The 22,746-nt window shown below is 43.1% G+C and overlaps 1 protein-coding gene across 5 annotated transcripts in view; it reads right to left on the bottom strand.

Annotated features, from left to right (window-relative positions):
- Positions 1-22,746, bottom strand: part of TCF7L1 (transcription factor 7 like 1) — a 125,839-nt gene that overhangs the window by 41,826 nt on the left and 61,267 nt on the right. For all 5 annotated transcript variants that reach the window (XM_069214235.1, XM_069214236.1, XM_069214238.1 and 2 more), the window contains one exon: positions 671-754. In XM_069214235.1, coding sequence (XP_069070336.1) covers positions 671-754 — 84 coding nt within the window. The remainder of the gene's footprint in view (positions 1-670; positions 755-22,746) is intronic.

Genomic DNA, 22,746 nt, shown 5'->3' with positions numbered 1-22,746 from the left:
ACAAGGATTTAGTCTAACAATTGTGTTCCCGTTAAGGACTGGGATGGTGGGGAGTTGGGCATGTAGGCAGCAGTGATATAAAGTTATTGTTGTTTCACGGATAGAATTGTTTAAAAGAACAGGTTTAACAGACAGTTAATGTGTAGGCCTCTGTAATTTCCATCAGTTCACGGACCCTTTGCCTGGACCTGAAAGCACGTGAGATCTTTAACTATGTGAGGGGGGATTCCAGGGCTAAATGTTTTTGGTCAGTAGCGCGATGCTCCAGTAAGCCTCACCACACTTCACCAGATTAGAGGCAGACTCGTTGGAGTGCTCGTTTGTTAGCATTGCAAAACCTAATCCCGCAGTGGCAATCTAATAATGTGTTTAAAATGTATTGCTGAAGATGCTAAACTCGCATATCTGTCTGTTCAGACAGCATTCACAAGTAGCAAGATATTGAGCTCGAGTTTCAGTTTCTCAAATGAGAAGGGGGTTCAACTGGATCAAGGAGTTTTACATACTGGCTTTTTAAACAGCTGAGAAATGCCAGTATCAGCCACGTGTTCCGAGTCTCCAGCAAAACCTCTGGAGAACAGAGGGACAAACAACACCCCACAGTTCTTAAGATATCTAAGAGAGAGGCAACAGCACAGGACGGAGGGTCATTGAGGAAAAAGGTACTCACGAGGTGCGCAGGAGAAGGTGACCTGGCGTCTTTGAGCCCAGCACTGCTTGGCACATCTAGGAGCGGCCATTTCATCTGTAGGTACTGTGGGCAAGAGAAGAGATAAACCAAATAATAAATAGATTGCAAAACAAGACACAACTTACTCCAAGAATGGAATACATGGTATGAAGGCTGCATGCCTTCCATCATCACAGGCAAGCATGAGATCCCCTCTTTCAGAAAGACATGCAGAGAAAACACTAGCAGAATGAAAAAAAAACCATAAACATAAAACCAACAGTATTTACTGTGAGGTTGATTAATATTTTACAAAGCATTCCACGACCAAAAACATTTATTTACATCCGTTTAAACTGCAATCAACTTCTAGACAGAAAACAATCCATTCTCCAAGTTATAGCACAATGCCCAGAGGTGAACACACAGAACGTGGTCGAACACCCCAGTTACCTGCAATGGAAGGATGTCTGTCCTTTCAGAGTTAAGGGATACTTTTGGAAAGTGAGGGATAAGCTAATGGAATGAAGATTCACTACACAAAACATTTGTTGAAATGTACAGAAAGAAAATCTGCATCTACGCAGAGTATGGACTTCATGGCCAAATGCATCCTGGACCACACACGGATTCTCCGAGCAATTCCTTGATTAAAATAACTTATGCATTAAGGCTCAAAGCTGTAAACCCCCACGTATCAATCACAACCATGCTTCTCCTAACACACACTGCTCCCATATAGGTGTGGGTCATAGCTGAACCTACTCCCCAGTCAGTTACTTTGTAAAAGTATCACCTTACACAACTGTCTGAAAAATCATATGTTGCAAGTGAAGATTAGCCAGCATGTACCAAACTCAATTTAAGAGAACGCATAAAGCCATTTCACATTGAAAACATTTTAAACTGACAACACCACAAGCGTGGAACCAATATAACTGGGTCCTATTTTGGTTGTGTTGGACTACGCATTAACACCAGCGTTTACTATCAAAATTATAGCCAGTCTTGAAGTGCTTTATACAGACCACATTTCCTGTTTATCCCCCAACTTAACCAAATAATGTAAGTGGATAAACAGAAAACATTGCTGTCCATAATATCTTGTACATGCAACTGCCTTTCTGAGTATGAATTCCCTTATCCAATACACCTTTCAGCTAGGTTTCTTTACGAAAACAAAACAACGATGCCTGATGAGTCTCTAAATTCAAAAGGTGGAGGCAACATGCGTTTTACTGAAAGTGCACTGCCTCCCACTGTAGACAGACCAGACGATTGCAAGGCTGTTTGGATTTAAATGTGATGGTGCACCGATATACCAGGTCAACTTGACACTAAATGCTTTCAGGTTGAGGCTCTTAGCATGGGAATAGATTCCTTCCAAAGAAGTTGGCAATCCTACGATCAGAGGAAGCCAGAGCTAAGGGCTAAAACCAACCGGAGTGGTGCACATTGGCCGATTCAGGTAGTACATGCATTAACTCTTCTGAGTCATGTAACTACGGTGTTAAAGATCCTACCCTAAGTCCAGCATTTCAATAACCGATGCGGGGAAAGGAAACTATTATTTATTTGAAGCAGAGACGCCACAGATCTTACTTCAGCAAACAAAAAGGTTTGTGTTCCCCACACTTAGTCACTGATCAGGTCGCAACTTTTGTTTGTTTCTTTGCTGGCAGTTTCCAGTAATTCCGTAAGGACTTGGCTGAGAATCCGAAACCAAGGTGTCAATCGGTTCTCGTACCTGATTACAAACAAAGCACTGCAGACCCAGACAATAAAATACAGTGTTTGCCTGGGCCATGTGAGATGTGCTGTGGTTACTGAGATAAATTAAAATGAAGGCGACGTGATCACCTTAGTTGCTGATGGGATTCTGATGAACAAACACTTGGAAAGACCATTGTGCCACCCATGAGGCAGCAGGTTGACTGTAGGTAATAAACAAGCATTTGCTATGCAATGGGTCTCGCCTTTGCTCGAGTTAGAACTATTATCGTTGTAAATTCCTAACTACACTTTTCTTGTCACATAAATTGAAAATGAAAAAATGAAACAGTTGGCATAACCGAGCCGATTCAAAGCGCAAGGGCCACCATGAGCATGAGTGCGAAGGAAAGACACAAAAGAGAAAATAAGTTTGCTCGCAGTCAAACTTATCGGCAAAAGTGCAATTATCCATGTAGCATGGTTAGTGTCCAAGGTGGTAACAAAACCTCCCCAAGAAGGGACAAACGTAAAGCATTTACCGATAATAACAAAGGATTTTTGAAAGGCAAGCCCATGAACGAGTTATGGTGATGGGCGTTCGGTGGGTGTGGTTAAAAGCCCACAGATCGATTACAAGTCAATGCGCTTGTGTGCGCAACCTAAAAAAGGCAAGAGGTCTTTTTTAATGGGCCTCGAGAGAGAGAGGCACTCATCCAACACCTACCTTTTCCCACTTAGTACTTTTATACTTCTGTAAAGTGACAACAACTTGTGGTTCCATCAAAAAAAATTTAACTTGTAGGAGAGAGTTATGTGAGGCGCATGGGTGTGGCATTATCGTTCTGTCCTTTTAACACAAAGGACGGCATCACAGGCACGGGGCTGGCAATGTGAAGGACGCCAGTTCAACCCAATCACCAAAAAAGGATACAGATCCCAAACATGTGAAACCATTAAGCAACAAATATGTGACCAATAGTCATATAATTAACTGCCAACAAGGATGCTGCCTTGTAGTACCACACATTCCTCACTCAATCAGCTCTCCAAAAGAAAACGTTTCACTGTATCACACCCTAATGCACACAACATAGATGTAGTATTGGCATAATGATGTCACCCAACCATAAAACCCATCTTTTAATCAACCAGCACACACATATCACCTTACAAACCATTATTCCAAGTTTTTACAGGCAGCTATGGTAAATCAAGTCCCACCTACACATTAATATAAGTTGCAGATTGGAGGCAATCAACCCAAGGATTAGCTACCACAAACCCCATTCATATATAACGTATTTGATAGACTCTTGTAGGGGCAAACACTCCGAAAAATCTATTCCATAAACGCACGCACACACACTTTTCTGCAGCACAGAATCCACACCAATCAATTAAGAAGGAGATTCAGATCAAGATTAATCCACTTCTGACCATTCCAAGGGGTCAAAGGCTCCAGACAGTCAAGCTCTGGTACTTTCTTCCAGGAAAAATTAGAAACCTTTCTAACCCTCTACAGCTGAAAGCCCTGGCCATACTAAACAGCTTGACCCCATCCAACCTAAGACCATCAGACTTTATGAAATAGGTCGCGCTTGGAGGAAGTAAAAGTTTATTTTTTATCAAGTTCTTTATAAACAAAAGCACAGGGTGATAAAAATGTAAACCAGCATGTTCCGTTTCACTTTTAAAAGCACCATAAATATACCACCCGTACAAGATATGGAGAAACTATTATATTATTTATTGTGCATGCTGAACAGCCCAGAATCCCTCTGGGAGGGCAGAAAGAGAACTCAAACAGCAACATCTATGCTCTCTTCTTTTTTCAACTATAATCTTTCTAATCCAGGCTAGGCTTTTGCACCAACATAGACTGAGCACTATACACAAGCGATAACCAGGATGCCCTGTGCAAGATATCAATCGCAGCTGGCCAATACCTAGCTGCCTCTTTTGATAAATGTTATCTCAGCCCTAGACAAATAATATGACTTCTATTTACCACAAGGGCATAACAGACAGTAAGGCACATAACTTAACTCTGCTGACAATTCGAACCAATTTTCCTATCCTGAGGAAATTAGAATTAGCCACAGACCTCCTGAGGTTGACCTATATAGACAAAGATCCCTGACAATCGTTAGAAAATTGGGTTTCTGTAGGTGCATTTAATGTTATTCCTCTCGAAGGATTCCATGCCTTCACAGGCTCCTGGGTGCAATATTTCGCGGATGGGAAGGGTGTGCTTCAGTGCTTGCTGGAAGCGAGCATGCCTGGGGATCAGGGGGTGTGAAAGGTCTCCTACTTGTTTGTGATGGACTGGTATGCTCTGCTAGAGGATGGTAGGCTGGAGGAAGCAACTGTCAGCTCCAGGCTTGGTGAATGTGAGATGGAGGAGGCAGCTGTGCACTGTACTCTCCCTAAACGTCGAAATATGCCTGATGCATAACAGCTGGAAGGAAATGCCAGAATGCCCCTGTTAGATACCAGAGAGCCAATGTGAGAGCTGAAGGATTAACCCACTAGCTTCCACACACCACAATCATCAATTCTCCTTCTGTGTATTTAACAGCCAAATAGCATTAAAAATTCAGAACCTTGAACTTGCATGTTTTCAGAGGTGGAATGGTCCAAGAGTCCACAGGCAAGGCGTTTGAGGATTCTGGACCACAAGTTAATATTTTATATTTTAGCAAATACCTTGACTGTCTAGGATGAGACCTTGAAAGGACTGGTCAAGAATGAAAGGTGACTGATCCAAAGTGCAATATGTGCATCTAATGAGAGAGATAAAATGCCTACCATGAGGATTTCTGACAATTTTGTTTCAGACAGCTCATTCTGGTGCTTCTCATAAAATGTTCTCTATTCTGTTAGTTTCCAGAAGTCTAAGGTACTCCTTTAAGAGCTCTCACGTACCCAGGGTTGAACTCAAAGAGTACACCACTAAAAGTTACAACTTGTTATTAATACCACTTCTATTACCAATAGAGAAAAGAGTATACCTATGCCACAACACCAGGGTATATGACGAGAAAGAGCGCACCTCAGATTTACTCAGTAATACTCACTTCACAAAGAGGGTATTTGACTGGAACAAGTTTATTAAAAAAAACATATGGTTGGTACCTTGAGCAAGTATTTCCAAGACGTTTACTGGTTAAGAGCAGCAAAGAAACTTAAGAGTGATCAGGCACCAGAGATAAATTAGAATCAGCCGGATAGACAACAAGTGTCACATAAGGCTCATATTATCAAAAAATCGAAGATGCACTGTTTTGGCACAAAGGGAAAGGCATAGAATAGTATTATTTCTCTAGAAACATTAGCTGATTTATGATGGGTGGGGGTTTGACAAATCTGTCTTTCAAACTGGAGGTTGTTTTGCTCAACTGTGTCTGATTTTAATCTGTGATGGTTGCAAAGGCCATTTTAATGTTTGGAAACTGGCAACAGATTGCCTCCTCGTCACATCTGCAAATAAAAATGTATTTGGTGTCCATGCCTTTGACCTTTTCTAAAGTTGCTTCAACTTCATACCTAGTAAGGATGATAGAGCAATTAAGCACTTTAGCATAAACCAACTTCTGATTTTCTAGATGAAAGCACAAGACTCCACCCATATGTTCTTCTTGTTCTTCCTCCAAGTGTGAACCAGTACAAGGTCTCTTATGACAATATCTGTTTCGGCAACAGAGGTCTCCATGGCCTGAGATGATGTTCCAAGGTCAATGATTACGAGAGGCTTTAAGTATTTACCATGGCAGAAATTCAGGGTAATTGCCGTGTTTTGTAGACTGCATTGTGCCAGGTAATGCCTAGGCATTAGCTGTTTGCAATACAAGTGCACTAGTAATGCAAATATCATTGTCCAATTTTTGTTGGCATGGTTCAGCTATGCAGAAAAGAAAGATGCTCAAGTGGTGAATCTGCACCCTTAGACAGAATAACTAACTGCGGAAAGCAATTTTCCCATGTGAATTACAGGCTTAGCTTCTTCCTGGCTGCAGTGGTCCAATGGGGGAATAGGGTGAGCTGGGCCGCCTTCACAGGGCCAAAGCTTTTACTAATAAAATGTCACTAACGTGGAAGAGGTAAGAATCTTATGGGAGGCAGAGTGGAAATTCTCAAATACTATTGTTCTGAAGACTAAAGTGGTACTGTTCTTTGGAACAGGTTAGCGCTGGCTAAGACATCATAGAGAAAGGGTCTTAGGGTCTTTCAATAACGGGTTGAGTTTCATAAACCTTTTTCATATATCACCAGAGTCTGTGTCAAATGCCTGGTGCTTATGTTCTGGTTTTTCTGCCCCACAAAAACCATCAGGTATTTGAATCACATGGCGGTGCAAGATATACTGGGGATACCTGCCCTGGGATCAGTTTACTAAAACACAGTAGGTGAAGTAGAATAGGCGGCAGTAATGTACACATAGGCTTATGTGGCGGAGAAAAAAAACTATGATGGTAGAAGGAACCACTTAATTATGGGGCATTTCAACGTTACCAGTCTCAAATCAATAGGCTTGCCCAAATGACAAGACAGTATGCCGGGGTCCCTTAGCAGAGGCTGTTGCATGTCTAGGTCATCTGCCCATTTACATTAGCATACAAGCATAGGGAATAAAATATTTAAGTAAATGGTGTGTTAAAATCCTTGGTTTTTAGCTTATCAATCCCTGAAATGTCGAGAAAGAGGTGCAAAGTAGGACTCAGGCTTGCATAATCAGGTTAATCAGGGTGAGAAATTAAGAGCATCTAGGAGAGTAGCCAGAAGAGGATAAAAGAAAAGCATGCATGAGAGTTCACGAAAGCAAAAACAAGCAAAGAGAAGTTTCCAGTAACATTTCAATCGTCCTTGAAGACAAAACGGTGTGCACCAGCCTTGGCTGACAGTGGTAGACTGCACACAATGCGAGGGCCTAACCCACGGAATTGTGCTCTAGAACACCTCATACACAGACAGCTACAAGCATGCATGCGGTTCAAACAAGGCTGAGCGTGGATTCAATTCAATCTGACTGCATCCCGCTTTTCTCTATTCGGAGTAGGACTGCAAATTCATCAGTTTGCTCTATCGTCTTTTTTGTTTTTTAGTTGAAATTTTGTGTACAGATATAAGACTTCCTTTTAAAAATGGGTAATGAAAAGAATAAGGGTCAGATTGTGAATTTGGCGGACAGGGTTACTGGGTCACAAACGTGACGGATATCCCGTCCTCCAAATTTCAATGTATCCTATGGAACGTGTAAAATGGCGGACGGAATAGCAGCCACGTTTGTGACGGAGTATCCCAGCTGCCATACTTGTAATCAGGCCCTTAAACCGCAATCTGGCCTATGTACAGAGGTTTTAAAGTCCCAGCGCCTGTGAGCAACCCCTCCCCCCAGGAAGAAGGGGAGACACAGGCCAGGAGCCCATTCTGTAAACTCTCCTGCGTGAGGAAATGAGAGCCGCTTTCAGACCTCTGCTCACTTAGCCTGGGCTACGACAGGAAGCTTCAGCATTCTTCCTTGACAAGCTCAAGAACAGTGCAGACACAGAAAAGATTTGTGTGTTCACCATCGGCACTAAATGGCTTTCTATTTTTAAACCTCAGAATCCCTGCGAATTCCTTTCCCAGAGAAGGGGCCAAGAGATGCCACCCTTCGCCCCCTCTATCGAGTACCAATGTGGAGACAGGGGAGGGGATTGTCACATGTGATGAGGTGGCTGGTGCCAACTATAGTGAGCTGTGAAACGGCTCATCCGGGTTACAGTAAGGGTGTGTGAAATGGTCCATCCCCAACTCCACCCGAAAGTATGTGAACTGTTGGAAAATTACATAAAAGGTAAGAATAAATTAAGCAAAATACACAGGAGTAACTCAGTGAAAACATTTGTGCTGGGGTCATTTCCGACATTCTGGGTTCATTACATCAGAGTATCGGAAATTTTTGCTCGAGTCAATTTATAGATAATAGCTCAAAATAAGGGAACAACACTGCTGCATGCACTTTTATTTCAACGACATGGATACTGAGTGAAACACTCGTGTTGTTTCAGGTTGCCGAAACTGGTGAATATTAGGCCAAAATGCAAGCATATCTCTACTCGCAATGACTGACTACAGCCTTCACCTGCTTTTAATTGTTCAAGAAAGAAAACAAACATTTTTAAGGTCCCTTCAAAGCTAACTTTGGGAGAAAATGATACCGATCCTAAACATTTGGCCGAATGTACTTACAATTTTGTAACATTAGAAATAAACACAACAGCTTGCTACCTCCGAATCCTAGGCATTTCGAATGAAAGGTGCAAGAGTCGTGCTCCAGGCAGTGCTGGTTTTGTTCCTCCTTGCTTAACATTAGGATTTTGCATGCAACCTCTTGCAAAAGTCCAGTGATATCCAGATGAAAACATTTTTAGGCATTTGCAAAAAGCACTTTTTCCACCTGTATGGTCCAGAGTCTGGGCGCCGCATAATCTCGCTGATTGTTGTCTATGTGGTCTGCTGCATTTCTGTACTGTTACAATTAGCCTGTCCCAATTACTCTTAAGTAATTATTTCTCCTGAATAAACTATCAATTTTAAGCATTCTTCCGACTGAGCCTTCAACCCATTTAACAGAAGCTTTCACCTTTTTTTAGGTCAAGCCTACTAGACATCACAAGCTGGCTGCAAAAAATTACCAAGAATTTAATACTGTCATTATATGCCAACTACTGACTAATTTATTGTCACTCATTTACGTGCTTCTTATTCAATGGCTTGCCTTGTCCATCTTGCGTTTCTCCCTCCCCTGAAACACAACCTCCCTACTTGTCTCCTTCCACTGCTCACTTCTGGGGAACAACTTACTTTTATTTTTGCTTAAGCACACCATGAGAGTGGATGTGTTTTCCTGCTGTGTTCTTAGAGTGCTTCTCTCCCTACTGCACAGTGCGGCTAATCTGTGTGCTTCTCTCTCCCCCTGCAAGAGCTTCTCCCATCGCTCGATGTTGTTCTCTCCCTCCTTGTTGCTCCATTATGTGCATATTTTTAATTTCTGACCCCCACCTCTACTCCGCCCAGGTACCCCACTGCCATCTCCACTCCTCAGTTGCACCACTATTCCTTTTTTTTCCCTGTAAATATTAGCTTTTTTGGCAGGCCTCGCAAACTGCTGCCTTCTCTTCTGCTTTAAAAATAAAAGCGATGTTGCACTACTTTATTTTCATATTTTAAAAAAAATTTACTGATCCATTTCGGCTCGGTGAAAAAAAATGGTGCTTGCATTACGCACAAGCATCATTGTGCCCTTAACTCTTTTGGTATTGCTGTAGGGCATCGCTATTTTTGCCCATGCTTCGCTGCATAAACAAAAGTCAATGACAGAGGCAATTGGTCTCAAAGGTGAGATCAATTGCCTTTGCCAATATGCATTTAACTCATGGACCATTTTGGCAACAAGTGGAATAAAGAAATCCAAGGGTGTGTATTAAAGGACTTCCAATCAGTTCCTTGGCACAGAAGTTGTACAACACTGCTTAAATCTTTGGAAAATGAATTAAGATATATGGACTTTGTAGATCAGGTTCATACTTTTCCCACATCTATAAACCATTTGTTTATTTTACTTTCAATGAACTTACTACAAACAACACTTTACTGCGTTCACGTCGTCACAGAAAATGCCTTCAATATTTAAATTAGAAAAACTGATGATTTACAGGACAATTCAACAAAGAAATAACAGTATTTTTTTAAACCTTTTTTAAAGTAACTACTAACGATGAAGTGAAACATTTTCACGTTATATGCTGTGCCTCCAAATCCTATTAGAACAATTCTAGCAAGAACCATACTATTTCAGACCCTGTGCAATCCAGACTGAAACCCTGCAGACATTTTGAATCTTGACTTTGAACAAAAAGGTCATTTGGGATTTCTTCCAGAGGTGCATGGGTGGGACACAAATACAAAAATTATCTACACTGAATTATTTGGAAACAATGTAGATGAGTTTGTTAGAAGTGTAGATAGACCATGTTGCCTTGAACGATAAACGTCCAAAATCTGGGACTATATCGTGTTGCAACAAAATAAATTATATGGGATCTGATATTTATTTTAATTTATTTTTTTTAAATGATGAGTAGGGCCAATTGCAAGGCCACAAAGTGTTATAATCTGAACTACAAGGAGAGATGGTTTAACTTTGAATGTATTTATGTTTCTCTAGCGGTGGAAGAGGGGGGTGTGCAAACCTGGAATCAATCCCAGAGCACGAGCAGCAGGGAGTGAGAGGAAGCCGGCTTTGTATACATTCAGTATGGGGCAGGAAGGGGAGCTTATCTCTCTTCGATCCAGCGCCGTGACCCGGTCCCAAACAATACATAATGGAGGGGCCTGACACTGCAAGCACCTGGTAGGTCTGACTTAAGGCCCAGAGATTTAGCCCTCAGCTCGGGCATTTCCTTGCTTCTCACTCCTCCGATTTTTACCAAGAATGTTAGAAGCTTCGGCCTAAATTACACTGGGAGGACCAGGAGGAAATGTGACCCGAGTACAGAAAGGGAATTCGTACACGGCTCGGAGCGTTGTGAGGAGCAAGACCAGTACACCAGACAGAAGCACTGTGGGAGTGTGGAGTAAGTGATGTGAGGACTGGGAAACCCTGAGCCAGGATGTGTTTATATAGATACAGAATTCCAATTCTCAGATATCGAGGCCTGATCAAAATTGGGATGTCAAACTGCTTCTGCTTCAAACTGTAAGTAGATGTGCCCGTAATCCCGAAAGTCTACATCTGGCCTTATAAATCCACTTCAAGTGATCTCTTCTGAGAGATATTTAGCCGAGCCCATGGACGACGCCCGATAACTGACTTGTTTAGAGTTTGTTCCTTGAAAGGCTATTCTGCAGAAACAAGGCCCGAATGCTTAGTAATGAGTAAACTGCACCAGCTAACCATTTTCTATATCTTGCATTTGTTATGTGTCCTTCCTAAAGTAAGCCAAACAGGAGCACTGAAGCTCCTCAAGATGTGTACAGCTCTGAAACTGACAGAGCATGGGCTATACTTCAGGTGTTCTTTTAGCCACCTCAAACTGGTGTAATCTTCAAAGCATGTAAACCCAGTTGGTTTTTCCTAGTCCGTGACTTTCTGCATTTACGAAGCTACGCCAAATGTCCTGTTACTTGATGGCACACTCAGCAACCCAAAACCATGAACATTTACGCTGGGATAAAACTTTCCAAGATCAGGAAGTAAAATTAAAAAAAACATATCTCAAAGAGAATGATAACATAGGGAAATGCAATAGGTGGTAAACCATCACACCATCAGCAAAAAACACACATTCTGTTGCATAAGGAGTCTAGTTCGTTGATACTTGAATGTAAAAGCTCACTCTGCCCAGGTGATGTCACTGAGGCTCACAGTTGGCCAGTCTGGTGCATCAGCCACAATCTCTGTCTGCTAACACTTCACCATTAAACAGTCCCACCAGTTTAGAAAAAAAAGGTTACAGATGCCATTTCTTACTTCAAACCCAACTAGGGAACTTCTCTCAAGTAACCAACTCCTAAACAAAAACCATCACTCGTTCCGGAAACCTTTCAATAGACACTTCTTATCCAAACCCGAAAGGCTAAAAGGAAAGGCGAAGGGCTAAGCCCCTGGCCAGTTCTACAGTAAACAGTGGCTCAGGTTATGGAAAGCAATCAACAAATCGGCAATTATCTCTCACAAATGTTTTCAATACATCTGAGAATAGGTACACGTGAGACAGAATCTGAGCATCACGTTAGAAGAAAATGATGAAACAGCCTTAATATAATGAAAACCCAGCCAAAACAGGCAATAAACTGAGTATGCAGTTATAATGCCCCATACGCATAAAGAGGTTTATGGCATATCAAAAGCCAGTAGATGGAGTTACTCACCAGTACAAGTAATAAGAAAGAGCAAATCCATTTCCATGGAACATTAAAATACCGTTGTCCTAAAGTCTGCAACAGAAAGTCAAAGTTGCAGTATGGAGTCCAAATAGAGGCAAATCACCAGTAAGGGTAAAGTCTTCTATATATCACTCCATTGGAGCAATGAGCTGTGTCACAACAGAAATTGCTCCCCATCTTCCTCAAAGCTATAGAAGGAACCAATACAGTGAGGCAACAGTCATCAGCCTCTCACTTTGTCTACAGCAGATGATGCTGTCTAACATCGTCATTGGATATGGACAGTAAACTAACCACTTGCACTCTTATGCTGAAAAGCTAAGTGCAAATGATTATGCAGATTCAACAATTGCCTCTTGCACTTACCTTGTCCGCGGCCGCTCCACAGTGTGGAAGACATGGCCAGAAAGAACTCAACCTCTGACACGGTTTAAAGCAAGTCTATTCAAGGCAATCAATAACAGAGGTATACGAAGTAGGTTATAGCAGACCTTTCGACTGAGCATCGACACTCTGGGTTCAAGGGCACCTATCTGCCTTAAAGGTCCTGAGTTTTTTTTACACAAATTATCTGCCAAGTGTTGATTAACTGAACGGCAGAGCCCACAGTAGAGCAGGACACATCACACTAGGCGTTCACCAGTGAAGTCCCAGCTCAAACAATGCCTTTCTCCCTTAGACTCCATTCCAAACCCTACTCCGGGACTCAGCTGACATCTTCTCAACCCCTAGCAGTACTGAGGAAACGAGCAGGTCCCCAGGAGACCGCTCCGACTTGCTCAGGCACATTGCCTGGCAGGGCAGACAGGTCCTCGCTGTAATTACAGAGCCTAGAGCAGCCGAGGGGGATGTCTGGCACTAGCTCGACAGTGTGTTTTGTTCCTCGGGCGCACCTGGCCGCGCCCCCTTCTCTCTTTGTAAACTTAACTCGGGCACAGAGCATTAATCACACCGTGAGTAAACTATGCAGGTACAGCACAACCTGCATGACAACCACGTCCGCCTCGAAGGTTCTCTTGCTGTGCACAAACACAAGGACAAAAGAAAGATGTATATAGGTGCGTGTAAGATCAATATTAAAAGACAGACACGATAATGAGGCCACTATTGCGAGCAGCAGAGTATGTGATGAGCACCAGAAGGGATAGCCAAAATGTACCCTACGACAATGAAGCACAGTGCTCTCTTGTGGTACTCAAGCCACACACAGAGGATTAACTGCAACATCAGTACGAAATACAAACCTGACGAGGTGTACAGACGACGAACAAGGCAGGGACAGAGTCAATGGCTGGGATGCTCTTTATTCCATGCAGTAACAGAGGTAAAAACGCCTTTGCATAATCTTTAATCATTGCTGCCATGCCAACCACACACAGTGGCGGTATACCATCACCTTGGGGGTCTCGGAAGGCCCCGCCATTTGCAGGGTCCCTGCTTAGCCACAGGTAATTTGTGGAACTCATAGTGGTCCTCTCACCAATTTTTCATTTATTTCATTGAATGACAGTGTGAGATAGAAGAAGAGAAATGTCCAGGCGTGTTCTCAATTGTCTTCAGTTAGAAGCATCCAGGCACGCTCTTCAGAACCAGGAGCCAAGTGAGGTATGAATCCAGTGGTGAAAGACAAGAGTGAAAGTAGCTACTTTGTGAATGCTAGTCGGATGCACCGATCACATCACACCACAAAATACAGAAACAAAACTAGAAAACTCTGAGGTAGTATTATTACTGTATAACTGGAATGTACATATCTGTGAAAGTCTTGTTTCTTGAATGAGACAAAGCTGCATTAAATTCCTTCCTTTAGGCACTTGCCTAGGTGACATTCAGGCAGCATGATGAAGCCCTAGCTGCTTTGGCCATACCCTATACATCGCCAGCTTCCACCCACATGGCCAACATTGAGACCAAACAGCTGCAGAAGCTGTGTCCATCAGTAACTAAAAAGACAGAGTCCATTAAAAATTGATACAAATGATACTTGTACCCTAATAGAACTCGGAGACCACCAGCAGGCCCTCCCCCAACACCGGCCATACACAGTCCGACAAATTTGTCTTTCGTTGGAAGAAGGTTTTATTTAACTTTTTCTTGTTAAATTCATAACACCCAATTTAGCAATAAATCACTTCAAGAAAACTTCAAAACATATTTACAATAACATAACTGTCTTCGTACCATTCAATATGTAACCATAAATCATAGTAACAGAATCCCTTCCTGTCCTGAACCTCCCTTGGACCACACAGGTGAACTGTACAACACCTGTATCCGTGGGAGGCGGCTCCCCTGACTTCACCGTTCCTTGTCCACACCCTCAGGGTTCCGCCCCCTCTTCAAACACCAATCTCCCAAGGCAGGCACCCCGTGGCCACCCCAGCGATCTGGGCTCCCTACCCCTTAATCTGGTGGGTACATCCGCAGGTTGGTCCAGGACTTCAGGATCCTATCTCTGGTGTTATCCCGCGGCCCCAGCCTTGGGGACCCCTCTGTTGCTTCAGGTTACTTTAGTACCTCTTCTACAACCTAAAATTAGGGAGAGGGTGGGTGGGACAACGACGCTCCGTCTAGCTGATCACCGCCGCGCCACAACAAGGCCGAGCCTTTTGGGGGGGGCGCTTAAGTAGCTCCCCACTGGCACGCAGCGGTTCAGCCTGATCGGCCATCACAGTCGCAACGTTTGTCTCCAATGAGTACTTCCGCCCCCACACCTCGCGAGGCGTGAGGGCGGAAGTACAAGGCCAGCCCGCTGCACAACTAGTGCAAGGGGAAAGGGGGGGGGGGGCGCTTGTCCATAAGCAATGTTGGAATGGTCTCGTTTTTTTTTTTTTTAACAACCAACAATAGTATCTCACTCACCCTATCTTCTTCTTATATGCTACATATCTTGAAACTGTTGGGATTGAGATGATTGGGAAGATTCTTTACTATAGCCAGATAGGCAGCTGGGCGTCAAGGATATGAATGCCCCAGAAATAACTCTATAGAAGGTGACAGAGTGACATAGAAGTTCTGATGCCTGCAAGCTGTCCTCATGAATTCTGTAGCAACACAGACCAATACTGCATGGTGAGCATGGTCGGTGACATCTGAGGGCTTTCTTCACCAGCCATGATCACTGCAAATACAGTTTTCTCATAACCCACTCCTTTACGTTCCCCTGAGCTCTAAGCTCTATGCTCTATGAACAACAGCAGACAGGAAGTTAAACAAGCTGGCTGTCAGTAATGGGTTCACGAGTATACATGTAGTGAAACTGCACACCAGAAATTGCATATTCTGAAACTGTTTTGTGTGCTTTTAGTTTGGAGACTAATAAGTCATGATGTACTAAACACTTTCCAAGTACAGAGATGACAACATAAAATAAAAATGCCAATATTGAACTCAAAAGGTGTCTTGTGCTTCTTTCCAAAGGTACTTGAACAAGAAGGACCATGCATGGAAAACAACAGTGTGGGGTTCTCTGCCTGCACAGGTTCCTATGCAAAGCAGGTGACTGTGTGACAGGCCCGAGAGATAAACACAAACCAGTAAGGTTGGCAACATGGCGAAGGGGCAGCACAACAGAAGAGGATCCTGGTTAGAGTATTACAGGAAAGCCTGTTTACATTTTTTGGGAGTAGCTGAATACAGTGGTATGTTCTTTTCGAGTCCTTGCATGGCACATCTCAACAGCAAGCGGAGATCCACACAATGCCGCACACCTGCACCGGACAAGCAAGCAGCCCTCCAACAACAACATGAGCACTGGAGGGGGAACCGGTGACGAGCACAGCTTTTGTGTTTGGGCAACAGCACGACACCGCATTGACAATGTCTCAGCTGTGCTGATGAGCCCAACAAGCCGCAACCTGTCAGTACTCAGAATGCCTTCAGCCATTCCATTGCACTCCGACTGTGAGGAGATAAAACATCGGAAGCCAGACAAGAAAGTATGTAGCAAAGAGCTCGGACAATGATTATTTTCTGCAGTTGTGTACATTTTTCCTTCGTGCCACTGTGAGAACATTTTCCGGTGTTCATTGACCTCCTTGGAGACGTTCTCCAGTCAGTGGTAAAACACAAAGCTTCTAGGATGAGCCTTTCGTGAGAAGCTTGTACTGTAACAAGGGGGATATGCAAAGAAATTGCACATTAAGATTCGTGGCACCTCAATTCGACAGAATACTTGTGTCTTATTGCGTTTTCAATGACTTGTTGCGGCCCGCATCCATGCCATACTGGGCTATCATTAACCAATACAGGAAAGCTTCGAAGATCGGTATTTTCACATGGGTGAGGAAGGTCTCAGAATAAAATGTTACTACGTTCGTGGACTGAGGATCAAGAAATACAATCCAGCAATCAATTCGGCGGCCTTTAAGATGCTTGCAACAGGACACTCGTCGTGTTATCTTGGTGGGTATGGATGGTGGAGGAATTTGCCTCACTTGCCTTAGAAATTGCACATTTGCCACAAGCAATTCTCTTCAGGAAAAGGTCTTGCAGAACCAAAAATGCATACTACCACTTCTAAGCAATACCATCTCACAAGCAGAAGTATAGTGAGACAGCATTTCTTAGAAGTCCACACAAACTGAGCGCTCCTGGCCCGAATGAAGGCCATACTGATCTAAAATATGTTATCACTCTCGCCTCCTCAAGGCACCAGTCTCACTGCCGACCATGTGCACAGCCTGAACTTTGACAATCAGCGCAATTAACAGTATACATTCAAATCCAAGCCTGGGATTACACAAATGCTTTTCTTCTTTGGCAGGTTAAACGAAATGAATAATGTCGTCTTTCTGTGAAAATATTAAACCGGATAAAGTCTGAACCAAAAAGACTGCATACGCCCAAAAAATAAAATCGAGACTCGATTTCACTGCATTACAAGATCATATTACCTGCACTAAAACATCTGCATAACAAAACACAAGGTCAAGACACATGCCTGTTGATGTCACACGTGGAACACAAATCAAAGAGTAACATCACCAATGGAAAACCGAACAAACGTAGGGGGTAGTAGTTGCAAACAGCCTGGCACTAAAGACACAGGTAAGTTACAGGTTGTCTTGAGCAGCCAGTATCCACTGTTGCCACACCACAATCATATTGAAACTAGTTTTCCAGCTTTAGTTAAAAAGTACATCAATCACAGACCATGCATGCTGCTCACTTTTACTGCCATCACCAGCACGGAAATCACACCTACTTTGCTTTGTTTCTTGAACACCCAAGGATGTATAATGTAGATATTAAACATGCAGGGACAAGTGGGCACATCCTCTGTCAAAGCTCCCCCACATAAAGAGAAAGGAGCTCCAAACATGTTTTTTCTGGCACTGTATAAATGGCACCAGGCATGAAATTCCAAAGGAGGCGGTAAAATACAGACTGCCAAGTTATCTTTCAAACACTTATTCCATGCTTATTTAGTGGTAACTGCCCACAAATGCACAAGTCATCTTTTCTTGGCCTCCATTGCTGTTACCCAATGCCACTCTAGTGGTTAACCACTTGTTGCCTAGGTCTGTTCAACTAAGAAAGCTTGATTGGAGCAAGTTGGGCAACCAGCTAGCATCTGAAATAAGTTGTGCAACAAACACAAAAGATTAGCCAAATAAACTCAAGTCAGGATAGGGCAATACAAACTCTGGTTAATGGTTCCTCGGAAATAAAAAGTCAGCGAATGATGGGCCCAGCCCCAGACGCGCCAATACCGGTGAGACCCACAGGAGCTGGGGCAGGCGGAGCTGCTCCGCAAAGCGAAAGTGGGGACATGCTCCGTGCTTGGTATGCCTGGCATGTAGCTGGCCTGCTGCAATCTGTGAACTCGCTCCCAGTGCAGCAGAAGCCGTTTCCTAAGTCGCTCCTTTGATGTTGCCTCCAAATCCTGAGATCAAAGTGGCTGGTTTAGAAGCGGGGAAGTCCCGGGATCTGGCTGACATTCAGCTTCGCACTCCTTTCCAAAACACTGCCGTTCCTGCAAGCCTCGTGCTGACCTGGAGGAGAGCTGCCTGCACACACATCGCTGGACACCCCGCAGCAGGACGCGTCAGCAGGCCCTGGAAGGGTCACAGAGAACTTATGGGGAGCACTGTGCCCCCTAAAACGGGACAAGGTCATGTTATGTCAAGTTAGAGTGCTGCACAGCGGAGGGGAGGCAGCAGGCACAGTTGTAAGGAAATATTAAAAGCAATGGTACATGCATTGGGTCACAAGGAGGCTCTCTTCTATTGGTACTGCCTGATCTGACCGTGACTTTGGGGGGCCGGGGGGCAGGGGCGGTGTTTGGGGAAGATACGTCATTATCCTCTAGGGAAGGCTTAAAACTCAACGACCATTGACATTAAAAACCATTTCCGTAAGCTAAAAACAATCCATATTTACTTTCACCTTCCAAAGGTATACAGTAAAACACACTTTTAGCCAAACGTTGGCATTAAAAACTACGCATATACACAATAACATTACATTTAACTTTGTAGGGCTCTTGGCACAAGACACTAGATCATGTACAGACCGAGAGGAATGGAAAGGAATGAAGTTGAAAACATATTTTGTTGGTTTTTTATTAAAGTGAGCAGTAAAACAGCACAATAGCAATATAAAAAAAACTGGCATCACCTTTGCAGTCTTATGATCATGCATTCACTGCATTTCTTCTTTCTGGATGGATTGCGTGTGTCTTGCAAGGTGGCTTAATTAATAAGTATTTCTTCTCCCTTGTTCCTTTGCAACACGGGTTGGAGGCTCCTGTGCTTTTGCATATGGACACTTGTGTAGAAAAAAAGATGCATGCTTTCCTGGGGCCACTTGGGCCAGCTGAGGGACTACGGGACAATATTCTGTGCGAGGTGTTTCTGGACAATGTGTCTAGTAGTTAACGGAAAATACAGTGTGTCTTTACCACGACTATTCCATGCCCACCAATACCATTCCACTTCAATCCGGCGACAGAATTATTCTGAGGTATTTCCTCTCCTGAGGTGGTGAAGTTGAGGCCTGTTCAAGGTGGTGTTAATAGGAAGAAGCTCGGCCGAAGCAAGTACTTCAAATGTAAACAAATATCTCAGAATGGGCAACCTAGTGCAGTAACTAGCTAAGTGGAATTTGAACATAAATACCATAAAGAGAACTGCAGAATTGTTCAAAGCTGCAGGCTTACTGAAAACTATAAGCTGTACGCTTCTCTCATACTTCTTCATCCATCACACTGCTAAGCGCTGAGTCTTATTAACAATAACTGCATCTTGGAGGTCATCACGCACTATATGGAAACATTTCCCCCACAGGATCAAAATAAAGACAACATCCTTCCAACAACGCATGCCCTACGTGCTACCCATGTAGTTAAGTGCTTCACATACAGATAGTAAATGCTATATTAATGTTGCAATACAAAACAAAGTCAGGACGGTAAACACTGAGTTAAAGAGCAGGCTTGAGAGCATTAGTTCCCTGCCTCTGGATGTACAATCCTTACACTTCTGCTCAAGAAGAGGGAGCGAGACTAGTCAGTTACACCAGTAGGACTTTTGGCACGCAATACCAAGTCTACAAAATAAAAACAAAAATGGATGTTTGGACTTGGTGGGATGAGTTACTAAGACATCAGCTGCCACCACTTTTACTTTCTGTCTTCTAGGACCAATACAAGTCAGCTGATTTACTGAAAATGAGCAAGCACCCGAACCAGGGGTGAATGCCCTAACCCACACCCTAGTCTGCCTGCCCATCAGAGGCACGGGCTGACTTTTAGGGAATTCTCCCAATTTCCAAATAGGCCAGTCCACCTTTGAAGCAGTGATGAAGAGGAAATATGTAAGGAGTTAGTACAGACACCAAGATTGTTAAATTTCAGTGGCAGCAACTTCCCAACTGAGAGATAAGGGTGTTTTTAGTGCAGCTTTTCCATGAAAAACAAGGGATTTTCAAGAGCTATGCGGAAGAAACACAAGGTGACCAAAAAGCTTGCTGGAAATTAGTCATGCAAGTGGGCCTCCAAGTAAGCGGTGGTGGTTGGGGGGCAATGGTAAGTAAGGAGAAAGCAGCCAGGAAACTGCATTCATAAAAATGACATTGAAAAACAAAAACACAAAAGTGGCATAAAATAAAATAAAAAAAAGTACGCAACACGCTTATCCCCGTCATCAGCTACAAGTGCAAAGTCAATGGCATGGCAAAATATATAACATTACTTTCAATAAAACATAAAACACATCACATAACAAACCCACCAAACAACCCTCACCTCAGTTAGAGGTACAGAAAATTATGTGGACTCTTCTGATGCTGGTCAGGGTAACTACAAAAACAAAAATGTAAATTTAATGCGTCTAAGATATGAAGCAGTGCTTCAAAATATAAAAAAATAAAACTTTATAAAATAAAAAATCTATTTTTGGCTTATAGCATGAAAATACACCCCAGACTCGCAGTTTGTGCCTTTTATATTTTGTTAATCCAGGAGAACTCATGTCCTAATAGACTATAGCCTCACGTGTAGCTGCATGCATCATAAGTATGAGAGACAGTTCTTGCCCCAGTTTCCTTCTCTACTTCATTTGTGCGGAGAACCAAGATTTCCTACATTTTATTTAGTGAAGTCTAATTTTGCACTTAAGATTCAAAGTGATCTTTGATTTTAAGGAAGCATTTTCTACTGTGTGGGAAACAATGATCCCTATTCAGATCTTTCATCTCAGATCCTCTTGCAATGTAAATCACATGTACAAATGCTATGAACTCCTAAGAACAAGAGCTAGGGCAACATTTCAGTTTTGAAGTATTACAATTATTGTCCTGAGGTAGGCTTAACATCATTATTTTGGCTGAAACATGCTGACATTTAAAAGGGCATAGAAATAGCCCCTGGTTAAACTGAAATAGAATAAATATATGAAGAAGTCTGCACTATGAAGGCACAGGAGTGACTGGTTCTCTTTTGAACTGTGCCTCTGCTCACATGTATTTATATTCCTTCCACTTTACACTTTCTCAAATGTACAACCACTCTTTATAGTCATGTGACAATCTGAATTTATATATTTTGAAGTGCGATGATAAATGTAGATATTTCGATGCACAGCCATGTTTTAAAGTACTGATTCCTGAAGATCATCTGTAGCTGTTGTTGGTACCATTTAACCTCTCAGGAGATAGTCTAGAGATGCCATTTTTTTACTTGAATGTGGTTAGGTGTGTAGGAATTCCAGCTAATGCTGCATTCAACATTCAACATTCATGGGCTTTTCGATTTGAGCAAATAATTTTCAGAAGCGTGATAGGAAGAAGGCCCACAACAGACAACATAGGCACTCCAGAAGACCTCGCTCAATACTGATTAAGGTGCACATATTTATGGCATTAACTGTGCACTATACTCCACTGTCTTGTTCATTCTACTGTTGAGCATGGAGCATCACTGCGGTGCCTCGCAGATAAATGTGGAGCTAAAGCCAAGAAAGGGAGGATTTGTAAAATCTAAAAACTGCCTGCAGTTGGACTTTTTCTCAAATTGATGAAATGCACTGGGGACAATTCTAAATTAGCCTTTTGGAGACAGCAGGCCACACATTTTCATGATCATCATCCTAACACTATGAAAAGATGCGAAGGAGATACAATATTACTGAACATTTGATAATTGTAGCAGAAGAGAAAACAGATGCCCTGAAATCGTAAAAGTGTAGGGAATGAGGTTGGGTGTTCAGAATCTTAGCTGCAGAGAGTCGGGCACTTTTTTTCCCAAACAGAAGTCCCTCCCTCGTCAAGGGTCTCTGCAGAAAAACTTGGCACACGTGTGTGTGAAAGCATGTGGTTTTCTTTGCGAGCACCTCTGACTCCAGGACAGATGCTCTGCAGGCCATGTGTGCTTCATGCCATACTGAAACCATAAAGTTCCACAGTACTGGGTGCATTCCAGCTAGATTAGAACATTACTGGCTGCTTGTTACCATCTCCCCCTCCCTTCTCAGAGTGGTGAGAAAGCAGAGGAGTTTTAACTGTTTCCCTTCCACCCCTGGCAGAGTCCCACACACAGACCAATGCCCCCTTGCTGCTTCCACATTAACCTCACATTTGCAGTCAGGTTCCCGTAGACTGCGGGGACCCACTGAAAGGTCCGCTGTCTACTGAAGGGATGGGGGTGGGGGCTGAGGCTGCAGGGCACAAATGATCTTGAACAAAGCACTCCACACAAGTGGGTCTTAGGCAGGACCCTCGTGGCACTGCTGTGCCATGTGTGAGTGTGTGTGTGGGGGAGAGGGAGGGGAAGCACACCTGATCTGCACTAAGGCTGCGTATTTCTCTACCAGTTAACACCACTAGCTCGCCTTACTTCAAACAAACTTTTAAGTTCGCTCAGCGGTCACAAAAAGTCACCAAGCCAACTTGGAACGTTAAAGACTCACCACAGCTTGCCAAGTCCCCAAGTG

The sequence above is a fragment of the Pleurodeles waltl genome, chromosome 11 (genome assembly GCF_031143425.1).
Source record: "Pleurodeles waltl isolate 20211129_DDA chromosome 11, aPleWal1.hap1.20221129, whole genome shotgun sequence".
NCBI classification, from domain to species: Eukaryota; Metazoa; Chordata; class Amphibia; order Caudata; family Salamandridae; genus Pleurodeles; species Pleurodeles waltl.
Note: the sequence above shows the minus strand (reverse complement) of the source record. Positions and strands in the feature narration are given on the sequence as shown.